A 22,112-nucleotide genomic window follows, 5' to 3' on the forward strand; every position below is an offset into this window, starting at 1 on the left:
AAGGAAATGATCATATTGAGAGGATGTTTTGTTATGTTAAGAGAACCAGAAATAAAATTTGATTTAAATAATTGTTTGGGAGTGAGAAAATAGTTTTTGGTTTCCAGGCATCTTTTAACACTCAGTTTTGAAGGACTTAACTCCTCCTGTTATATTTTGTAAGATAGGCAATGTATCGTGAGTGTTTACCTAAATGTGGCTTGTATCCATTAGAATGAAATAATAGAACCATTAACCTTTTCACCAGTATGACTTCTCTGAGCAGGCACAGAGCATATGTAAAAGGTAGTTCATATTGTCTAGCTTGCTAAATGAATATACATTCATCTACGTGTCCTGATAAGTGTATGGATTGATGGTATGGTGGGACTGCCTACAATGGCTTGCTAGTAGCAAAAATCCCCAACAGGCAGAGATGGGACACGAGATGGGGAGGGCTCTGAGTTACTACAGAGAATTCTTTCTCTGGTATCGGTCTGGTAGGTCTTGCCCACATTCTTAGGATCTAACTGATCACTATATTTGGGATCAGGAAGGAATTTTCCTCCTGAGTAAGATTGGAAAAGACTCTGGGTAGTTTTCACCTTCCTCTGCAGCATGGGGCATGGGTCACTTGCAGATTTAAGCTAGGGTAAATGATGAATTCTCTGTAACTTGAAGTCTTTAAACCATGATTTGAGGATGTCAGTAACTCAGCCAGAGGTAAGGGGTCTATTATAAGAATGTGTGGGTGAGGTTCTGTGGCCTGCAATGTGCAGGAGGTCAGACTAGATGATCACGGTGGTCCCTTCTGACCTTAAAGTCTATGAGTGTCGGTCCAAATAAAGTTGGAAATTTGAAAGTGGCTGTTTCTTCTATTAGTAGTTTGTTTGTGTTACCATAGAGTCTAGGAGCCCTAGTCATGGTCTAGGACCCCCTTGTGCCAAGCACTGTATAAACACAGAACAAAGACAGTCCCTGCCCCAAAGAGCTTACAATCTGAGTAAAAAACAGGAAATAACAGATGGGGGAGTATAAGGAGACAATATTAGTGTAAATTACACTTGCCCCTATCTTTTTAAAGTAGAAAAGTGAATATTTACTTTGTTAAAACCAATTTCATACATTCTCCCTCTCTCTGTTCCTTTTATTTTAGGGCGGGGCAGGAAGTGGTTGGGAGATGGCAACCAGAAATTCCCCACCTGCACAACGAATTTCCTTTTTAATTCCAAGATGTAACCTACCATAGTGCATGCATGTAATTTGTCACAATCAAATATCAATGTACAACCTTAATTCCATCCCCATACTTTATGTACGCTGACTTTTTATAGACTCTACATCTATAAAGAAAATATTTTAACCTACCTAAATTAAAATTGTGTATTTTTTGTGATCGTAAGGAAATGGATACATGCATTATGGGCAACATGTTGGAATTGAAAAGGGTTTATGGAGTAAAGGAGTCTGTGAATGTGTATTGATGATGATTCAGAGGTAAAAAGCATATCATTTGAGGATGCTGTGGATGTGGACGTTGGTTTAACTATTGACTCCCTAAATGTTTACTTTGTTGATAGGAATTACTTAGAATCATAGAATCATAGAATATCAGGGTTGGAAGGGACCCCAGAAGGTCATCTAGTCCAACCCCCTGCTCAAAGCAGGACCAAGTCCCAGTTAAATCATCCTAGCCAGGGCTTTGTCAAGCCTGACCTTAAAACCTCTAAGGAAGGAGATTCTACCACCTCCCTAGGTAACGCATTCCAGTGTTTCACCACCCTCTTAGTGAAAAAGTTTTTCCTAATATCCAATCTAAACCTCCCCCATTGCAACTTGAGACCATTACTCCTCGTTCTGTCATCTGCTACCATTGAGAACAGTCTAGAGCCATCCTCTTTGAAACCCCCTTTCAGGTAGTTGAAAGCAGCTATCAAATCCCCCCTCATTCTTCTCTTCTGCAGACTAAACAATCCCAGCTCCCTCAGCCTCTCCTCATAAGTCATGTGCTCTAGACCCCTAATCATTTTTGTTGCCCTTCGCTGTACTCTTTCCAATTTATCCACATCCTTCTTGTAGTGTGGGGCCCAAAACTGGACACAGTACTCCAGATGAGGCCTCACCAGTGTCGAATAGAGGGGAACGATCACGTCCCTCAATCTGCTCGCTATGCCCCTACTTATACATCCCAAAATGCCATTGGCCTTCTTGGCAACAAGGGCACACTGCTGACTCATATCCAGCTTCTCGTCCACTGTCACCCCTAGGTCCTTTTCCGCAGAACTGCTGCCGAGCCATTCGGTCCCTAGTCTGTAGCGGTGCATTGGATTCTTCCATCCTAAGTGCAGGACCCTGCACTTATCCTTATTGAACCTCATTAGATTTCTTTGGCCCAATCTTCCAATTTGTCTAGGTCCTTCTGTATCCTATCCCTCCCCTCCAGCGTATCTACCACTCCTCCCAGTTTAGTATCATCCGCAAATTTGCTGAGAGTGCAATCCACACCATCTTCCAGATCATTTATGAAGATATTGAACAAAACGGGCCCCAGGACCGACCCCTGGGGCACTCCACTTGACACCGGCTGCCAACTAGACATGGAGCCATTGATCACTACCCGTTGAGCCCGACAATCTAGCCAGCTTTCTACCCACCTTATAGTGCATTCATCCAGCCCATACTTCCTTAACTTGCTGACAAGAATGCTGTGGGAGACCGTGTCAAAAGCTTTGCTAAAGTCAAGAAACAATACATCCACTGCTTTCCCTTCATCCACAGAACCAGTAATCTCATCATAAAAGGCGATTAGATTAGTCAGGCATGACCTTCCCTTGGTGAATCCATGCTGACTGTTCCTGATCACTTTCCTCTCCTCTAAATGCTTCAGGATTGATTCTTTGAGGACCTGCTCCATGATTTTTCCAGGGACTGAGGTGAGGCTGACCGGCCTGTAGTTCCCAGGATCCTCCTTCTTCCCTTTTTTAAAGATGGGCACTACATTAGCCTTTTTCCAGTCATCCGGGACTTCCCCCGTTCGCCACGAGTTTTCAAAGATAATGGCCAAGGGCTCTGCAATCACAGCCGCCAATTCCCTCAGCACTCTCGGATGCAATTCGTCCGGCCCCATGGACTTGTGCACGTCCAGCTTTTCTAAATAGTCCCTAACCACCTCTATCTCTACAGAGGGCTGGCCATCTCTTCCCCCTTTTGTGATGCCCAGCACAGCAGTCTGGGAGCTGACCTTGTTAGTGAAAACAGAGGCAAAAAAAGCATTGAGTACATTAGCTTTTTCCACATCCTCTGTCACTAGCTTGCCTCCCTCATTCAGTAAGGGGCCCACACTTTCCTTGGCTTTCTTCTTGTTGCCAACATACCTGAAGAAACCCTTCTTGTTACTCTTGACATCTCTTGCTAGCTGCAGCTCCAGGTGCGATTTGGCCCTCCTGATATCTTTCCTACATGCCCGAGCAATATTTTTATACTCTTCCCTGGTCATATGTCCAACCTTCCACTTCTTGTAAGCTTCTTTTTTATGTTTAAGATCCGCTAGGATTTCACCATTAAGCCAAGCTGGTCGCCTGCCATATTTACTATTCTTCCGACTCATCGGGATGGTTTGTCCCTGTAACCTCAACAGGGATTCCTTGAAATACAGCCAGCTCTCCTGGACTCCCTTCCCTTTCATGTTAGTCCCCCAGGGGATCCTGGCCATCTGTTCCCTGAGGGAGTCAAAGTCTGCTTTCCTGAAGTCCAGGGTCCGTATCCTGCTGCTTACCTTTCTTCCCTGCGTCAGGATCCTGAACTCAACCAACTCATGGTCACTGCCTCCCAGATTCCCATCCACTTTTGCTTCCCCCACTAATTCTACCCGGTTTGTGAGCAGCAGGTCAAGAAAAGCGCTCCCCCTAGTTGGCTCCCCTAGCACTTGCACCAGGAAATTGTCCCCTACGCTTTCCAAAAACTTCCTGGATTGTCTATGCACCGCTGTATTGCTCTCCCAGCAGATATCAGGAAAATTAAAGTCACCCATGAGAATCAGGGCATGCGATCTAGTAGCTTCCGTGAGTTGCCGGAAGAAAGCCTCATCCACCTCATCCCCCTGGTCCGGTGGTCTATAGCAGACTCCCACCATGACATCACTCTTGTTGCACACACTTCTAAACTTAATCCAGAGACACTCAGGTTTTTCCACAGTTTCGTACCGGAGCTCTGAGCAGTCATACTGCTCCCTTACATACAGTGCTACTCCCCCACCTTTTCTGCCCTGCCTGTCCTTCCTGAACAGTTTATAACCATCCATGACTGTACTCCAGTCATGTGAGTTATCCCACCAAGTCTCTGTTATTCCAATCACGTCATAATTCCTTGACATCACCAGGACCTCCAGTTCTCCCTGCTTGTTTCCAAGGCTTTGTGCATTTGTATATAAGCACTTGAGATAACCTGTTGATCGCCCCTCATTCCCAGTATGAGGCAGGAGCCCTCCCCTCACAGACATTCCTGCCTGTGCTTCCTCCCGGTATCCCGCTTTCCCACTTACCTCAGGGCTTTGGTCTCCTTCCCCCGGTGAACCTAGTTTAAAGCCCTCCTCACTAGGTTAGCCAGCCTGCTGGCAAAGATGTTCTTCCCTCTCTTCGTAAGATGGAGCCCGTCTCTGCCCAGCACTCCTCCTTCATGGAACACCATCCCATGGTCAAAGAATCCAAAGCCTTCTCTCCGACACCACCTGCGTAGCCATTCGTTGACCTCCACGATTCGACGGTCCCTACCCAGGCCTTTTCCTTCCACGGGGAGGATGGACGAGAACACCACTTGCGCCTCCAACTCCTTTATCCTTCTTGACCAACCTATACTTTTTTTATGGCAGTGAAGTTTCTGAGGAGATATAGACAGCATTTTTTTAGGAGATAGAGGTTTGCACAAATGTGCAACACTGTTTTAGATTCTAATTATTGAAATTATTTTTTCACTAATATGATAAATATTTTTGTCAATTCTAATAAGTATTGTGATTTACTCATTGATGCTCAAATTCTTCTTAAAATGTATAAGGAGTTTGAATTAAAAGAGTGTTATGAGAAATGGTTAGTTAGAATGGGGCTGGACATACTCAGGTGGCCTGTTTCAGAGCTCCCACAGCAACTTTACTGCTATTTAACAAATTCAGAATAGATACTGATACCAGGTGGCAGGAAATGTTAAATCTTCAAAGGATGAATGCAAAAATCAGACTCCTATGTGAATTTTCTAGTTGCAGCTTCCAGAATTAAGCTATGGAAAGCCAATCGGTAGCAATTTACAGTGGTATAATGTTCAGTTAATACTTTTGGAGGAAACATAATTCTCCCTTAAATCTTGATACCATGGTATTAAGGCAAATGTAGTGGTCTACTAGTTTTTGATTTCATTTCATTTTCCATTTACAAAAAAATTATTTTTGTCATTGCCAGTCTGTTTTTAGCCATTGAATATTTTTCATCAAATGAGATGACCTCATATTTCACTTTCATGAAGTGTGTGTGTGTATGCATATGGAATTTCTGTTCAGTCTTTTACAAATTGAGAAAGACACCTGTCAAGTGCTGCAGAGCCATCAGTTGTGCGCTCCTTCTTAACAGATTAAAATGCAAAATGTCTTTAAAGTATTACGTTATTTTAATGGTTGATAGGCTTCATATCAATTTCAGGGGGAAATGGGGTATTCCTAAGAGGGAAGCCCCGCTACCAAGATGGCTTTCTGTGAATTTCAGCTTTTGGGTCAAGCACGCCTCACTGGACCTGCCTGACAAACAAGTGAATTACTGATATAACACACCCATACTTCACTGGCCTAGTGGGCTTTAGCCCATGAAAGCTTATGCTCAAATAAATTTGTTAGTCTCTAAGGTGCCACAAGTACTCAGCGTTCTTTTTCCAGAACATAGGCATTCCATGTGGCACAGAAGTACCTTTCATCTAAAAGGGTCCTATCCTTTACTATAGAAGTTAATCCCTAACAGCATAACAGAGCAACCACTATCATAGCTGCCTGTGTGTAATGCGGGGACCAATCCTGAAGGCTTTATCTTGTTAGATTTTTTTGGTACGTGAAGAGGAAAAACGCTTTCTAAGGTGGTATGCTGTGATAAAGTTTTGTTTGTATCTAAATAGTTACAAAGATGTGGTAGGGAGGGAAAACACTGTGTGTATGTATATAATTTTTTTTAAAGAAGTTAAAGGAGACGCTAGATTATATTTTATAAAAATCATTCTCCTGAGTTTATTAGGATCAATTTATATAAAAGGTTCTAGTTGCACTGACTTGACAAACTTACCTGACTAACAGTTTTTATGTAAAGCACTGCTATGTTTCTTGGATGTTCATCATACAGCTATTTAGGATCTGATGTGAGATCTAGAAAAATATTATGGTGTTTGTAAAGCCTTTATCCAAAGATATACAAAGCATCAGTTTAATAATTTTTTATATAAGACACTGCGTCAAATATATTGTGTATTGCTTTGCTTGTGCTGTAATTAATCTTGGGGGGGCGTCTTTTTTTTTTTTTTTAAAAGGGCTCAGCTGATCCTCTAAACAGTGCTTTTCACTTGACATACAACATGGTGTTGAACTTGCTCCGAGTAGAGGAAATTAACCCTGAATACATGTTAGAAAAATCCTTCTACCAGTTTCAACACTACAGAGCTATTCCAGGAGTAGCAGAAAGTAAGTATTATGTGTATCACATACTTAACCAGGTGAGAGACCGTGTCAAAGATACTTTAACTGTGGGATTGGATAGCTAAGATCAGGTGTTACGTTTTATAATGAGAATCCACCCAGAGATTCTAGACTGTACAGCCTCTCCTTTCCTGGCAGCAGAATGCTTAGTGCACTTGCTGTTATGGTTGTGGGCGGGAGAGGGTTTTCAGGGAGGGAAGCCATCTTCTGTTGGTCTGTAATAGCACCTGGACCTTTTTTGGGAACAGAATTTAACGAGACAACCTGTTCTACTGGGTAAGACAAGGATGATCATCACATTGCAAATGTGTACGAGGAGAAGAAGAGGAGCAAAAAAGTGTCTTTGAAGTGTCATGGAAGATGCAGACAAGGTTTCTGTTCTGTTCAAAACACAGATAAATCAAATTGAATTAATCCTAATAGCATATTTCAGTATCTAAAAAAGAATTAAGGCCTCTGGTGTCCAAACCACCAGAAAAAAAAGATACTCTAGTAAGGCTTTGTAAATAGTCTGGAAAATTGATCAACAGTGAAGCAAAATTCTGAAGGAAACAATGCTTTTGTTTTCTACTCCTTCGAGTGGCTAGCCTTGTGAGCCATACTCTTCCTGCTTTAAACAGTATTTCCATGAGCCAAGATGAATTTCCAAAGTGCTTCTTAATCAGTTTTTGACAGTTCAAACTCCTCCAGGAGCTTTACTCAGTGGAATCCCAAAAATCACAGCAGATGTATCTACTTCATCTGCCAGTGAAGAATGAGCAATTCACCTCTTCGATGCCATTTAGTGGGGAAAATAATAGATCCACACCAGGTTTGGAATTTGTTTTTGGCACCCCATTGTTCTGTGTATGTGTTGGATGGCAGGGGTGGCATTTAAGACAGTACTTACTTATGACGTGCATTTCTCAGAGAACAGTTCATACCCATAGACATGCCCAACCCTTTGTTCCCATAATGTAGAGTCCAGCATTGCTTCAGAAAACTATGCCAGAGAGCAATCTGGGTATTTCCTGGAAATTATTATACCAGAAACCATACTGTGCTTTAGAATTTTGTAGGCACCTCAACTGCAATGAACTTTTATGAAGTGGAGTAGGGTTTACTAAGGCTGGAGATGCAGTCCATTCTATGGAGGTATATTACAGGCCATACTCTCACTGAGCTTTGGCTTCTTCACATCAGGGTTCTTTATCCCTTGGCTAGGAGAGGAAGCCGAGGAGGCACAGCAGCAGTTTTCTGTGCTCTCAAACTGTCAACATTTGTTCCTTTGACATCAACTTCTGCCGATGCTCCCTCTGACACCGGGAAGAGTAGGGAATCTATGCTGGTTGTGTCTCCGTTGATATCCGTGTCACCTTCTCTGTGTTACTTTGCTATAGATGTCAATGACAGAGTGAATGTTCCCTAGAAATGGTTATACCTTGGTTCCCTGAGGCCCAGTCACTGTCCCAGTGCCATCAAAAATGGAGCTTAAGGCTCATGCCACGTTTTTCTGTGACCCATTTAGGACTTGCACTCGTCCTGGGGTAGGCTTATCTTGGACTGGCATCTGCTTAACTTGTACCCTATCCCTGGGATCTCATGGAGATCATTGTGTACTACTGGCGTCCCACTGGAAACAACTTGGGTTCCCCATAGCTGTTGTTTCAGTCTGAGGCTTCAGTAATAGAGGAAGATGAGTGACTGGTGAGCCATAGAGGACACCTTCATCCTCATCTGCACCAGATGAGTCTGTGAGCACCTCACCAGCTGCTTCCTCCTTTGGTGGCATGTAGGCCTTCCATGAACCTGTTGGCACCACGAATTTAGGGCTTGGACCTAGAACTCACTGTAGTCCCACAACCTCTTCAATATTCTTCAGCCCAGCCAGCTGAGGCTTGTAAATCTCAAAGTACTTTACAAAGACAGAGTATCATCATCCCTCCCCCCCTCCCCCCCAAATTTTACAGACTGAGAGCAGGGAGGGGAGTGAGGCAGAGAGAGAGGGTATTACTAGGTCACAACAGGCTAGTAGAAATGGGAAGCAAACTCAGGCTTTTGACTCCTGGTCCTGTGTTTTGCTGTCAGCACTATGCAGCTGACCTTGCAGCTGCCTTCCATGTATAGGTGAGATGTAGAAGGGAGTGTTTTGTGTTGCTGAACAGCGATCCCTCTTGCAAATGAATTTGGCAATCTCAGGTTCTAATGGGACTGTTGTGCAGCCATTAGCCAGGGATTTCTGGGAAAATAATATCCAAAATCCCCTCATTTCTACAAAGCTAGTTCATAATGGTGAATGTGTTTTAAATATGACCTCTTGGTCTATAACTTTCATTGTATTTGTAGATAAATATTAAAGGACAAACTTGTAGATATCAAGCTTTCCGAAAAGGGGTTATATTTTAGTTTGGTTTGTTTTAAATAGTCAGAAAACTTGTATTGAAAGTGATTATTCAAATACTATTTAACTACATATTTTTGTGAATGCATCTTTGCTATAATATTGTTTAAGATAATGTGTGACTCTGTACGTTTACACAAGATTGTTTGTTTTATTTGCAGAGGTAAATAAATTGGATGACCAGTACAACAAAATAGAAATTCCAAATGAGGAAAGCGTGGTTATCTACTACAAAATCCGACAGCAGCTTGCTAAACTGGGTAAAGAAATTGAGGAATATGTTCACAAGCCAAAATACTGCTTGCCGTTTTTACAGCCAGGCAGGCTGGTAAAGGTAAATTGCTTCTCTCTTATCTTCCCCGGCCCGTCAAACTTCCAAGGCTTGTGTCTACTTGCCAGTTGATTCTCTGGCAAAATGTTATTTATCCCAGCTGAATAGTAAATTTGACTTTAATTGTAGTTCTTTAACCTTCCTTTAGGGTTGACTGTTTAATAAGGTTTGCTTCAAAGTCAGCTTTGTTATAAATCACAGCAACCCATAAACAGACTGAAGAAGAGATCTGTGTAGCTAAAAAGCTTTTGTCTCTCACCAACAGAAGTTGGTTCAAGAAAAGATATTACCTCACCCACCTTGTCTCTGTAATAGTCTGGTACCAGCATGACTACAACACTGCAAACAGCAGTCCATAAAGTATTCTTGTCATTGTGCTTTTTTTCTAGAGGTTATTTTTATAACATGCTTTCATCTTTTCAGGTAAAAAATGAAGATGATGATTTTGGTTGGGGAGTGGTGGTTAACTTTTCCAAGAAATCAAATGTTAAGGTAAAATAATACACTTTTCCCTTCACTGACAAAAGATGCATATTTTCACTAAATGTGTAGAAAGATGAAATGGAGGTGTAAAAATCTGCATTTTTAGTTGTGTTTTCACAGGCCAAAAAAAAAAAAAAGTCTGTCACCTTGCTAGAAAAGCTACAAAAGGCAGAGAGTCCTTTGTAGACTTATTCACAGTGAAAGAGGAAAGAAAAAGGTTCTTGGAAGTTGGGAAATAGACCTTCACCCCGAGTCCTATCTTTTTATTTTTGATAGTCCCCTGTTAACTGATAGAATTATCTGTGGTGTCCTGTTTAAGAGTCTATCCAGGACACTATGACAATGTATTGAACAACACCAGACCTTTCAGGCTACTCGAATTGGCTGCTGAAAGCCATGGTGCACTACAGCTCCATCCTAAGCAATCCATGGTCAGGAAGGATGCTTTGATATACATTAAAGATATAGATACTCTCATATTTATCCTCACAACTGCCCTTTGAAGGTAAATATCTCCATTCTACAGATGGGTTATTGAAGCACAGAGAGGGTCAGTGACTTGCCTAAGGTCACACAGCAGGTCTAGTGGAGCAGGGAATTGGCCCAGGTGCTAGGCTAGTGCCCTAACCACAGGAACATTCTTCTTTAATAGCTCACCATAGAGTTTGATAGGAGAAGGGGAGGCAAGGAAAGAGAAGACATACCAAAAGGGCCAGATAGAGAAGATTCTTGCAAACACTTTTCCACCATGTTGGGTGCAAATTTTCACCATTTCTGCAACTCATAAATTACTGTGAAGCAGTAAATGCAAAGTTAGTTCTTCTTTGAATACTGTCCCTGGGGATTCTCCACTTGAGGTCTACATGAACATTCAATCAGATTTTTGGCAGCAGTGTGCATTCGGTCTGCACAAATGTTGTAACTATCCTTGTGCTCTGTGCTGAGGCTACGTAGGATTGTGACAGACAGACCACCCTCAGCCTGAGATGGAGCAGTTGGTAGTGCTTGCCTGTGCAGCTTCTCACTTTGTCAAGTTTGAGTTCTTTATATTAAATTTCTTGTATTCCAGTTTTATTCTTTGTAGCTCTTGTAGTTACTGTTTGCTTTGTTGTTTTTGAGAGTTCTTTTCTCTCATTTGATTGAGGCTTTGCCTCCCCCTCTTCCATTATAGGGGGAGGTCCTCTTGAAGCTTGGTTTTGTTTTGTTTGTTTTTCTTTTTTCCCTGTGGGGTGTGCCTAAGTCCCCAGGCTTCAAACATTGCCTCACTTGCTGGGAATCCTTCCCAGTTAGTAATGACCAGTTGCACTGTATCCATTGCCTTGGGGACATGCATATGCCTTCAAAGTGCAAGATCTGCATGAACTTCAAGAGTCGCTCCAAGAGGGACAGAAATAAAACTTCAGCTCCTCAGAATGGAATGTTCACTTTGTCTGGCTTCAGATCAAAGACCCAGAGACTCACCTCCCTGCTCCAGACACCAGCCTCCAAGCTCCCACGGTGCCCAATTAGTCTCAACTGTTTAGTCTCTTTCTAGATCTTTGAAAGACAGACCTTTGAGTGAAATGGAGTAAGCCTCATCCAAGAGGAGTGCTAGATCTCCTCAGAGAGACCATATTCCTACAAGGCCTGCTGTACTGGAGACCCTGTACTCCTTAAAGGCTTCTGAGGAGGCTTCAAACAAATTCAGTACTGAGGTTCCCTTCATGTTAAAGACACGCAATACCCACAGTTCGGTACACAAGTTTTTGGTACCATTAGAGCCTGAATGAGGTGCTTCTGGGTCTGTGCAGTTGATTTGAAAGTTGTTTCATTGGTACCAAGAGTGCCAGTACAGCCAGAGTTAGTGTGTCCTATACACATCTTGGTACTGCAAGTTTAAACGTCCAGGACTCATCAGGAGACGGCACAGATGGCCTCCTCATCAGCTTCTGGGTGAAACTCCACAGACTAATATATCCTCATCCTCCCCAGATGAGGCTGTGATACCCTCACCAACTCATGTAAATGACATCAAGCAATTCCAGGATTTGATGAAGAGAGTAGTAGACACTCTCCAGATTCCATTAGAAGTAGTTCAAGAGATCCAGCGTAAATTGATTGATACTTTACCATCATCAGCACAGGTAGCTTTGCCTATAAATAAGGAACTATAGAACTTGTCAGATGATCTGACAGGCTACTGCCTTTGCGCACTCCTTGGCCTCACTCTCCCCATCCTCAACAACTAAGAGAGCAGATAAAGAATATTATGTCCCAGCTAGGGGTTCAGAATTCTTGCATTCTCATCCTGCCTCTAGTTCACTGGTCATGGATGCAGTGAGTGAATGTAATAGGCAACACCATTCAAAGGTGACTCCACATTATAAACACCACAAGTGCTTAGACCTTTTTGGTTACAAGAGTTATTTTGTCTTCAGTCCTGCAATTCTGGATTGCTAATTATCAGGTAACTCTGGCAAAATATCCTCCTGGGGGACTTCTGTGGCAAAAAATTAAAAATTCTGTGCACAATATTTTAAAATTCTGCAAATTTTATTTGTCAAATTAACACTGAACCAGTTTCAATTATTTTGGTAATTTATTTCAAAATAGCTGTCGGGGAGAGAGAGGGGGTGGGGGAAAGGGGAAGAGAGAGAGACAGAATTAAAGAAACCCCTATGACAAGCCAGTTTGTGTTTCTCTGTCCCTCTTCCCCCCCTACTTTCCCCGACCTTAGCTGGGCGGCCAGAAACCCACACTCCCTACCTCCCAGAACCCAGCTGCGGGGAGTCTTCTCCACCAACCCAGACTCTCACTTGCACGCTCTGCCCCCCTACAGCCCAGGGATCCAGAGGGAGTAACAGCCTGATGGTGGGTCCCGGGCTTGTGTGGAGTTTCCTGCATGCCGCCGCCTTCCTTCTGGATCTGCCGGGAACTGCAGCAGCTGGGAACCCTCCAAATCTCTCTCCCTTCCATTAGCAGTGTCTTCTATGTGGAAGCTGGTCTTTGCTGGATCCAGCAGACCCTAGTGGTGGCCAGCAGCTCTGCAGCCCATTTCTGTCGGGGGAGAAGGAAATTCTGTGCAGAACATCAATATCTATGTAAATTCTGCACTGTGCAGTGGCACAGAATTCCCCCAGGAGTAAAAATATAATCACATCAATTACACAATGTTTAGTTCTTTGATTGTGAGCATAGAGAGCAATTTCAAGCAGTTATTGCTGAGGGGCAGCTTTTGGTGAGAACAACCTGCAAGCTTCTCATGATGCATCTGATATGGGAAGCTTGCGCCATCTCGACAGTTGTATTTACATGTAGAGCTTCATCGCTTCAGACACTCCACAGCACAGTAGAGGAACTTCCCTTTCATGATTTGAAATTGTTTAGTGACTCCAGAGACAATGCGCTACAGAACACAAATGTCTCTCTGAGAGATTCCAGTGCGGCTCTTTATTCTTTGGGCATATATAAGCCTGTGAATAAGAACAAATTTAGTTGGTCTCTGACAACACAGAGATCCCATACATCCCGTTTCTTCATGTACTGCAGGTCATCGGAGCCACCTAAGAAAAAACCCAGGATGCAAGAGGGAAAGTTCTCAACTGTTCCTGCTACCTTGACATAGCAATCATTGTCTACAAAATGTTTTTGATGCAGTGGTTGAGGTGGATCTCCTTTAATCGAGATCTGATGCTGCACCATCCTGTCTCCCACCTTTTTGGAATTGTCTCTCTCACTTTTACACCTTATGGGGGCAAATTACCTCCAACAGAGGTTTTGGAGGGTATAATGTTGGGTATTCCACCCACTTCCTCTGCGCTTTTCCCTCCCTTTTCAGGGACTCTTCTCACAAACCTCTTCTAAAACAAGATGTTCTATCCCTTATTTGCATAGGAGCCATTGAACCAGTTCCCACTCAGTACAAGGGAAGAGGATTTTATTCAAATACTTCTTGGTTCCTAAAAGGAAGGAAAGGGAGGGTGGAGACTTATTCTAGATCTAAAGATGCTGAATACCTTTGTCAAGATACAGAAATTCAAGATGCAGCTATCATTTGATCTCTTCAGGATGTGTGCTTTCATATCAGGATATACCCTTCTCCAGGAGATTCCTAAAGTCCATGATAGATCAGGAATATTACTAAGATCGAGTCCTTCCCTTTGGGCTGTCTACTACCCCTCGTGCTGTTCACAAAAGTTCTGGTGGTATTCGCTGCACAGCAACCAGAGGAGTATGAAGTTCTGCTCAAGAGGAGGTCTGGGTCATCATTTTGTGGGAGACACCTTTTTCTTCTCATGGTCAGGGGTCTACTTTACACCTTTCCCCCAAAGCTACTCATCCAGAGAGTCTCAAACAAAATCAGATGAAACAAGGCCATTCATCATGATTGCACCAACCTGGCCAAGACAAGTTTGGTTCCTCTGCCTCTCCTCCCATCCAGCTGTCAGTGTTCAGTGAATGCCCAGTCTTCTCAGTCAAGACTCAGGGACCATTCTTCACTCCCTCCTGAACTCTCTACAGCTCAAGACTTGGTACTTAAATAGCTCTCAGGGTTAGAACTCTCCTGTTCAGGAGAGGTTCAGAAAATCCTGCCTATTAGTAGCAAACATTCCACCAGGAAGACATACTTTCAGACATGGAAAAGCTTTGATCACTGGTGTACCTACTGTCACCTAATTTCTGTTGATTCCTCCATCTTGGAGGTTCTGGAATATCTTCTGCCTCTGAAGAACCATTAAATTTCATCTAGCAGCCATAAGTGTTTCATTCTCTGGTAGAGGTTTCTCTGTATATGCTCATCCTGCAACTTCCAGATTCATTGAAGGGTTAGCAAATCTCTTCCTGAGTGTTAGATACCCCTCAGCTACCTGGGGCTTAAACTTAGTTCTCAGTATTCAGGTGAAGCTTCCATTTCAACTGCTAGCTAATTGCTTGCTTCTGAACTCTCCTAATTAGTGGCTATTATCTCTGACTGAAGAATTGGTGAGCTAACTGCTTTCATGGCTGGCTCTCCCTCCCAACACTGTTTTCAGAGAAAAGGGATCTCTTTAAACACACCTGTGTTTCTTGCCCAAAGTTACATCAGACTTTGACATAAACCCATCAGTTCATCTTCAGTTTTCTATCCTGCACCCAATCTGCCTAGGAAGAAAGCTGCCCTTCACACTTGGGATGTTAGGAGAGGACTGACCTATTTCGACATGACTAGACCTTTTTGAGCCTCTGAGACACTTTTTTTGTTCCTATTGTGGAGGGAGCTAGAGGAGTTCCAAGTGTTTGCACAGAGACTTTTTAAGTGGATATCCACTCTTGGTATATAGCTGCTAGTATACCATGCCTAGTGCTATAGCCCATTCTTCCAAATCAAAGTCTGTTCATTGCCTTGCTGAGGGATATTCCTATTGTAGAGATTTACAAGGCTGCTACATGGGCTTTGGTCCACACTTTCTTGAAAACACTATGCCATAGTTAATGATTCTCGGGCAGATGCTACCTTATGGTTCTGCAGTTTAGAGTCAGTCCTACATCAAGCTCTGACACTCCCACTGTCTTCAGATGATATTGCTGGGCAGTCACCTCTAGAGGAGCACCCGTAAGAACGCTACTCGAAAGAGAGGCTACTTAGCTTGTACAGTAACTGGAGTTCTTTGAAATGTCCCTATGAGTTTCCACTACCTACCCTCCTTTCCCTCTGCTTTGGAGCCTCATTTTTTTAGGGCTTTGTGATGGAGAAGGATCTGAGGGCAGTCCGTCTATCTTAGCTCCATATATCCATAGTACAGGGCACAGGATAGCTAGGGCATGTGCACAGACTGAGCACTGCTACCTAAAATCTCCAATTGAAGGCACATAGAGCGCATATTAGCCTCAAGTGGAGCCTCCATGGGGACATGCATCTCGAAGAACTCCAATTACTGTGCAGGGTAAAAAGAAAAGGAGTACTTGTGGCACCTTAGAGACTAACAAATTTATTAGAGCATAAGCTTTCGTGAGCTACAGCTCACTTCATCGGATGCATCTGATGAAGTGAACTGTAGCTCACGAAAGCTTACGCTCTAATAAATTTGTTAGTCTCTAAGGTGCCACAAGTACTCCTTTTCTTTTTGCGAATACAGACTAATACGGCTGCTACTCTGAAACCTGTGCAGGGTAAGTAACCTCTTTGGAAATCTGTTTTTGCAGATGGTGTTTGCACAGCTCAGTCTTATATTTGGACCTTCATTTCAGAAACTTTTGACACTGAGATATTTCTAATCTTTGCATTCAAAATAGGTTTCAAAATATTTTCTGTAGCTGAGTATGGGAATGGCCATATAATATAGAGATGCTGTAATTATGGTGGATGAGTATCAGGATCCAACTACTGTACTTGTATGGAAGATTCTCTTTTTGCACAGCACAGTGTGGTCTCAGTTGTTACTGAGGCCTTTTGTTGCTACTATAATATAAATATTTAATAATAATAGAGAAAAGACAGCAGTTTGTAGATGCAGAAACAAAACTTTGAGGAGCTTTTATTTGTCCTTTTGAACATTGCCTTTTGTATTTATTTTTTTTATTCCATTCTCATTCGAGTTAGGAAAGTGGACTGGAAAATAGCCTTTGTACACTAAAATGCTGTTTCTTAAACTGCTTTTTTATGAACCATTTGACAAGCAGTAAAACAGATTTTTTTTTTCACTCATTCTTTTTAATGTTTCCAACTTCTGTGTCACTCTGAGGTGTTTCTTTCCACCTCTGTCGTGTGTGTGTGTGTGTGTGTGTGTGTGTGTGTGTGTGTAATTTTTTAAAATCCTCCTATTTGGCCCATCTCAATCTTTTACAAGTCTTTTAGGTTTTAATATTACTATTGAAATAATGATCTGTGCTGGAGAGGGTAATTCCACTTGGAACAGCAACTTTTAGTTCAGCCATTGTGACAGCTGCTAATTTTATCCTTCAATGGAAAGTATAACAGATACTGAAAATTATGGAATAGACTTAGAACTATTCCTCCCCTAGCATTCATATGGAAAAGCTAGTTTCTTTGACCATTTTTTTTTATCTGTGGGCCAGTGCAAGACAAATGATCTTTTAGAAATAGATAATTAACAACTGCTTTAATACACATAGTAGTGAAAACCACTGTGCCTCTTGTCTTATGAGTTTGTTCTGGGATATAGATGTTGATCCATCTAATAATTTTCACAGATTTGTCATTTTAATATATACTCAGTTTCTTCAACAGTGATATTTTCTTTAAGTTTTGTTCTAACTCCTTCCTCCACTTGTGTCATAAGAATTCAGCTGGAACAGTTCTTTCTGTTTGTTTCCACAATAATATCCTTGATGAATACCATTAATACTACCAGCTTCTTCAGTAGTCAGTTTCCTCCCTGTATGAAAGTTGATTGATGTTCTTATTCTAGATAAGTATTGTGTTAGATTTAATGTACTTCATTAGTGAATATAGAGACTCTACTCTAAATCCTAAAACAAAGATTTGGGGAATGGGTTTAATTGAGAGGCTTATTTGATCTCTGTTACCCCCTTATGATTTTGGCTTCTGTGTGATTTCCTGCGGAGTAGGGGAAACCTAGGGGTCTAACATAAAACTTAAAGATTCCAGCATACAAACACAAATCTCTGACATGTCTTTTTTCTTTGACCTGAAAAGCTGAAACTTTTCTTTCAAACTGAACTTTGTTCTTGACTGTCTCCATTACAGAAGCATTGTGTGTTTATCTATTACACTTTCCTTCCTGCATCTAACTATTGGAATCACCTCCATAGCACTTCATAGATGTTCCAAGTAGCACATTGTTATACTCAGCCACTGAGAACTGTTGGAAATATCCTATAAAATGTCATGCAGATGAAATACAAATTTTATAACAGGAATATAGCAAAATAGCTATAAAGAGTATACTGTTATTAATTTATCAAATTGATGTGAAAATTAAGCATCTGACTTGTTTAATTATACTAGTCACCTTCTGGTATAATTAGTCAGGTGCTTAATTTGTTGTCGTCAATTTTCTTAATTCATATTCACTTCCCAATCATATCAGTATAATTTCAGATTAAAGTTTCCATTAAAAATCAAGGTTCAAATTATTCTTGCTCAAATAATCTTTTTAATGAATTACTATATCAAGAAGAATTTGTCTAAAATTATGCATGCCATGTGCTGTAGAATATAAATATATAGCAAACTGTAGAAATTTGCTTTGGAGCTCATAAAATCAAAGTGTAGTTATTTTTGGCTAAGAAGCTTTATTTCCAGTACACTGTGCAATGCCTTCAGATTGGGGATCGCTCACTGCAGGTGTCACCCAGTGGCCAGGCAGGGAATGGCAGGGCTTCATTCTTTTCCTGGTACCCGGGTTGACAACCACTCTGGTCTGGTGGTGGTCGGTCTGTCCTGTGACTCAGCCCTCTGGCCAGGTTATGTATTTTATCTCCTTGATGTATGTTAGTGTGTTCTAGGTTCAAATAAGCACCACACTTTTGAAAAGTTTTGGCTAGACTCTGCTTTACCACACATGGATTTCATTTTCAAATATTGTTCAGATGATGGCAGTGGTCACAAGGGGTTTGTATATCTAAATTAAAACAGCTGCCACAAAATAGGACAGATATAAGAGCAACAATCTTTTCACAAATGAAGACTTAAATTATTGGGAAACAACTTAGTTGTGGGACAGGGCAACCTGATATTTTATGTTTACAATTAAATTGTGTACAAAGCACTAAATCTCTTACAGAATGTTATTTGCCTACATTCTGCTTCAGGTACCTATAAAATGAAATCCCTTGATGTTTTTTTCTTTTCATCACAGCAATACAAAACTCTTTTAAAGCTGATCTTGATTACATTGTTTTTTGTAAAATCTTATGTTAGTCTGTGATTAGTACTTTAAAAAGGTTGTACGTTATAGTTTAAAATGGAGCTTCTACTGTGATTCTATACTTTGGTTCTCCTGCCAAATAAAAGGAAATGTTTCAGTGCGGTGCTACTACAAGCAAACAACACTGCTGCAGATTGTTCCAGACAAGTTGTAATTATTTTTTAAGAAAACTAGAGCATTAAGATTATCACTGTTTAAAGAATGTTTACTTTGTTGAAACACCAGACTTGTGTCCTGTGCAAATATAAGCTAGATATTTGTGCCACTTACACAATCACATGAAGTCTCGGCGCACAAGATATCATTTCCCTTCCTTGTCCCCTCTCCCAAAATAAATGCTCTTATGCTGCAAAGATTTGTTGTTGAATGACCTCTGTTGTGGTGGGGGAAAATACTGACTTGCAAACCTGTAGATAACTTTCTTGTTAAAACCCTCGGCAACGTTAAATATAAATGCTGCTTGGTAGTATCAATCAAGTGTTCTGTGCTGTAGTCTGAGTGATGCTGGTTTGTTGACTAAGCCTGGTCTCTCAATGCCCAGACTAACAAGAGTTAGGAGTTCTCAGATAGTAGTGTTCTCACCCAGTGGTGAGTGTGTGCATCACATGTGGAGCAACAGACACTTCCTGACTAACTGAGTGCCATTATTGACTGGATCAGATGGGGTTCAGTTCTCTACCAGAAGAAGGGATGCAGAAGCTTGGGAAAGTAAAGAATTTGGGAGATCTGGATTCCAAAATGGATGTCAAGAGCCCCTTCCCACTCTCAGCCCCTTCTGTCAGGAACTATAGAAGGCTATATGTATTTGGAACAACTAGTAGTTCTTGCACTGTAGAGAAATGATGACATTGCTAAAACATTCCTTTGAAAGCAATTTCATCTAGGGCAGGTTTTGGTTGGGGCTAAAGGTTTTGGTTGGTGGATGTAATTAAATTGCAAAACCTTTATATAATGTGTGTGTGCACATGGGAGACATGTATATGAAAATATACTTAATTTATAGTATTGATTTCAGGACCGAAGTACTGAACTATTAAAGTTTAGGGGCAGTATCTCTCAACATTTTTGTATGTCAATTGAACTCCCATTTTCCTTTCTGTTGTTACCAGTATTTGAAGAATTGATATTTACTATTGATGACTTTTTCTGTCTCTATCCACAATAGCCTAACTCTGGTGAACTGGACCCATTATATGTAGTTGAAGTCCTATTACATTGCAGCAAAGAGAGTTTGAAGAATTCTGCTACTGAGGCTGCAAAGCCAGCAAAGCCTGATGAGAAAGGAGAGATGCAGGTTTGTAGTTCAGTTTCATTGTCAAATATCAGTAGTGTTAAAACATATTCTATGTAGCAGGGGTAGTCAATTGACAGTCCAGGTTTGGCCCATGGTTTGCCTGATGTTTTTGAATAGACCCCAAAATCTTTGTCTGTGTGTATGTATGAATATTTGTATTATTGTTTATTATTATTATATTTTTTTCTCTGGAGTCTGGACCTTGACCAAGAAATGTAGACGTTGACAAAAAATAATTGATTACCAAGATATATAGCATCTTTCAGGGTATATCATAAAAGCCTTTGCAAATCTTAAGAAAAGAGGGGAATATTATTCTCTAAGAAAGTGAAGGGACATGCATTGATTGACGTAGCTTTGCATTCTTAAACAGCTGCTAGGAGGCTGCTTTTCATTGGTGAAGAAAGTGGTTCCTCTATATCTGTTACTTAACTCAAAGGAGTGTTGTGTGATGTAGCTAATGTGTCGTAAGTGCTTTGAAATCCCTGGATGAAAGACTCTTAAATCTTCTTCAAAGTACTTTATAATTTTTAGAAGTGTGCTAAGAATTATATCACCTCTAGGTGCACAAGTATCATTGCTTTCTCTAGGATATCTAGTTGAAATTTTCAAGGGCAGCTGCACATCTTCCTTTAAATGTAATGAAAGATGTGTGACTGAACTCCCTACACTGCTTTGAAAATCACAAGCACTGTAGTTAACTTGATCATACAGTTCTACACATACTGATTTCATCTTGTGGGTCTTGTTCATCTTTGAATATCATGATCTTCTCATATATTTTTTTTTATTTAAATATGATTTTTCTTCTTCTTTCTATGAGCCTCTGAGCCTTGCCAGTTCACTTTAACTTAGCATTTCAGTCTAAAACACTTACACTTATAGCCATTTTCCATTTTGTAATATAATAAAAAGCAGTGCCTGATTGAGATAAAAATCACAACTCAGGAAAATAGTAGCAAATTTGTATAGAAAACATGACGCTTCAAGCAGACTTGGCAGTTTTTAACCCCATAAAATGATATCAACCATTTAATCTCAAGGTTGGAGAAGTGAGAGTTCAGCCTGTTGTATGTTTTATGTCGTTGACTCCTTATTCTACAAATTCTGATTAAACTGAAGATTTAACTCTGATTCCTCCATGTTTGTCTTGTTAGTATTCAGGAATGCTCATGTGCTTATTTGATTGCCAGACCAGGATCTTTTACATCAACAGCAATTCTTACTACTGCATCATTAACAGTTTTGTCTCTAATTTGACTAATTTGTTAGCCTCTAAGGTGCCACAAGTACTCCTTGTTCTTTTTGCTGACACAGACTAACACGGCTACCACTCTGAAAGTTATCTTTCTGTTAGCTCTTGGGAAGAGGTAGTTAAGCAAGAAACTTTAAAAAGTGATAGAAATCCTGTTTTAAAGGCAACAATAGTTACTGAATCACAAGTCTCCTTCCAAAGGTGTTGGGACAGTTGTGTTGGTGTCAGACTTCTTGACAAGATTTTTTAAAATTTATTCAGTATATTCTAATAGATTAGAATATAAATATTAGTCTGATATGTTACAACTCCTCAGTTGGGTAATAGGACATCTGTGTGTGTCTACAAAGACAGCGTTTTTTGAGTATGTCTACAATGCAATTAGTCCATGCCAGCTGACTTGTGCTCGTAAAGCTCGGATTGCAGGGCTGTTTAATTACAATATAGATATTCAAGCTTGGGCTGGAGCCTGGGGCTCTAAGATCCTGCAAGGTGGTCATCTTCTGTTCCTTGAATGCTCTTTGCTCTCTCTTAATACCCTGTTTGAGATGCTTGTTCATCCAGTTTTGTCTGTAACCCTTCCCTACAATTTTTTCCTGTTGCTTGGAATGTAGGCTCCAGATAGTTTCTGCAACTTTGACTTAAAGTAATTCCAATCCTCCTCCACATTCAGATCCTTGAGGTCCTCAGTCCAGTCCCCTTCCCTAATTAATTCCCTTAACTTTTTCAAGTTTGCCCTTTTGAAATCATGGACTCTAGTTGCATACCTATTTTTGCTTATCCTTCCATTTAGTTTGAA

The 22,112-nt window shown here is 41.0% G+C and overlaps 1 protein-coding gene across 1 annotated transcript in view; it reads left to right on the forward strand.

Moving 5' to 3' along the window:
- MTREX (Mtr4 exosome RNA helicase) overlaps positions 1–22,112 on the forward strand; it is a 98,386-nt gene that overhangs the window by 51,902 nt on the left and 24,372 nt on the right. Inside the window, exons 16-19 of the mRNA XM_038401264.2 lie at positions 6,535–6,685; positions 9,242–9,414; positions 9,835–9,903; positions 19,930–20,058. Of these exons, the coding sequence (XP_038257192.1) occupies positions 6,535–6,685; positions 9,242–9,414; positions 9,835–9,903; positions 19,930–20,058 (522 nt within the window). The remainder of the gene's footprint in view (positions 1–6,534; positions 6,686–9,241; positions 9,415–9,834; positions 9,904–19,929; positions 20,059–22,112) is intronic.

Source organism: Dermochelys coriacea, chromosome 5, assembly GCF_009764565.3.
Source record: "Dermochelys coriacea isolate rDerCor1 chromosome 5, rDerCor1.pri.v4, whole genome shotgun sequence".
Classification (NCBI taxonomy): domain Eukaryota; kingdom Metazoa; phylum Chordata; order Testudines; family Dermochelyidae; genus Dermochelys; species Dermochelys coriacea.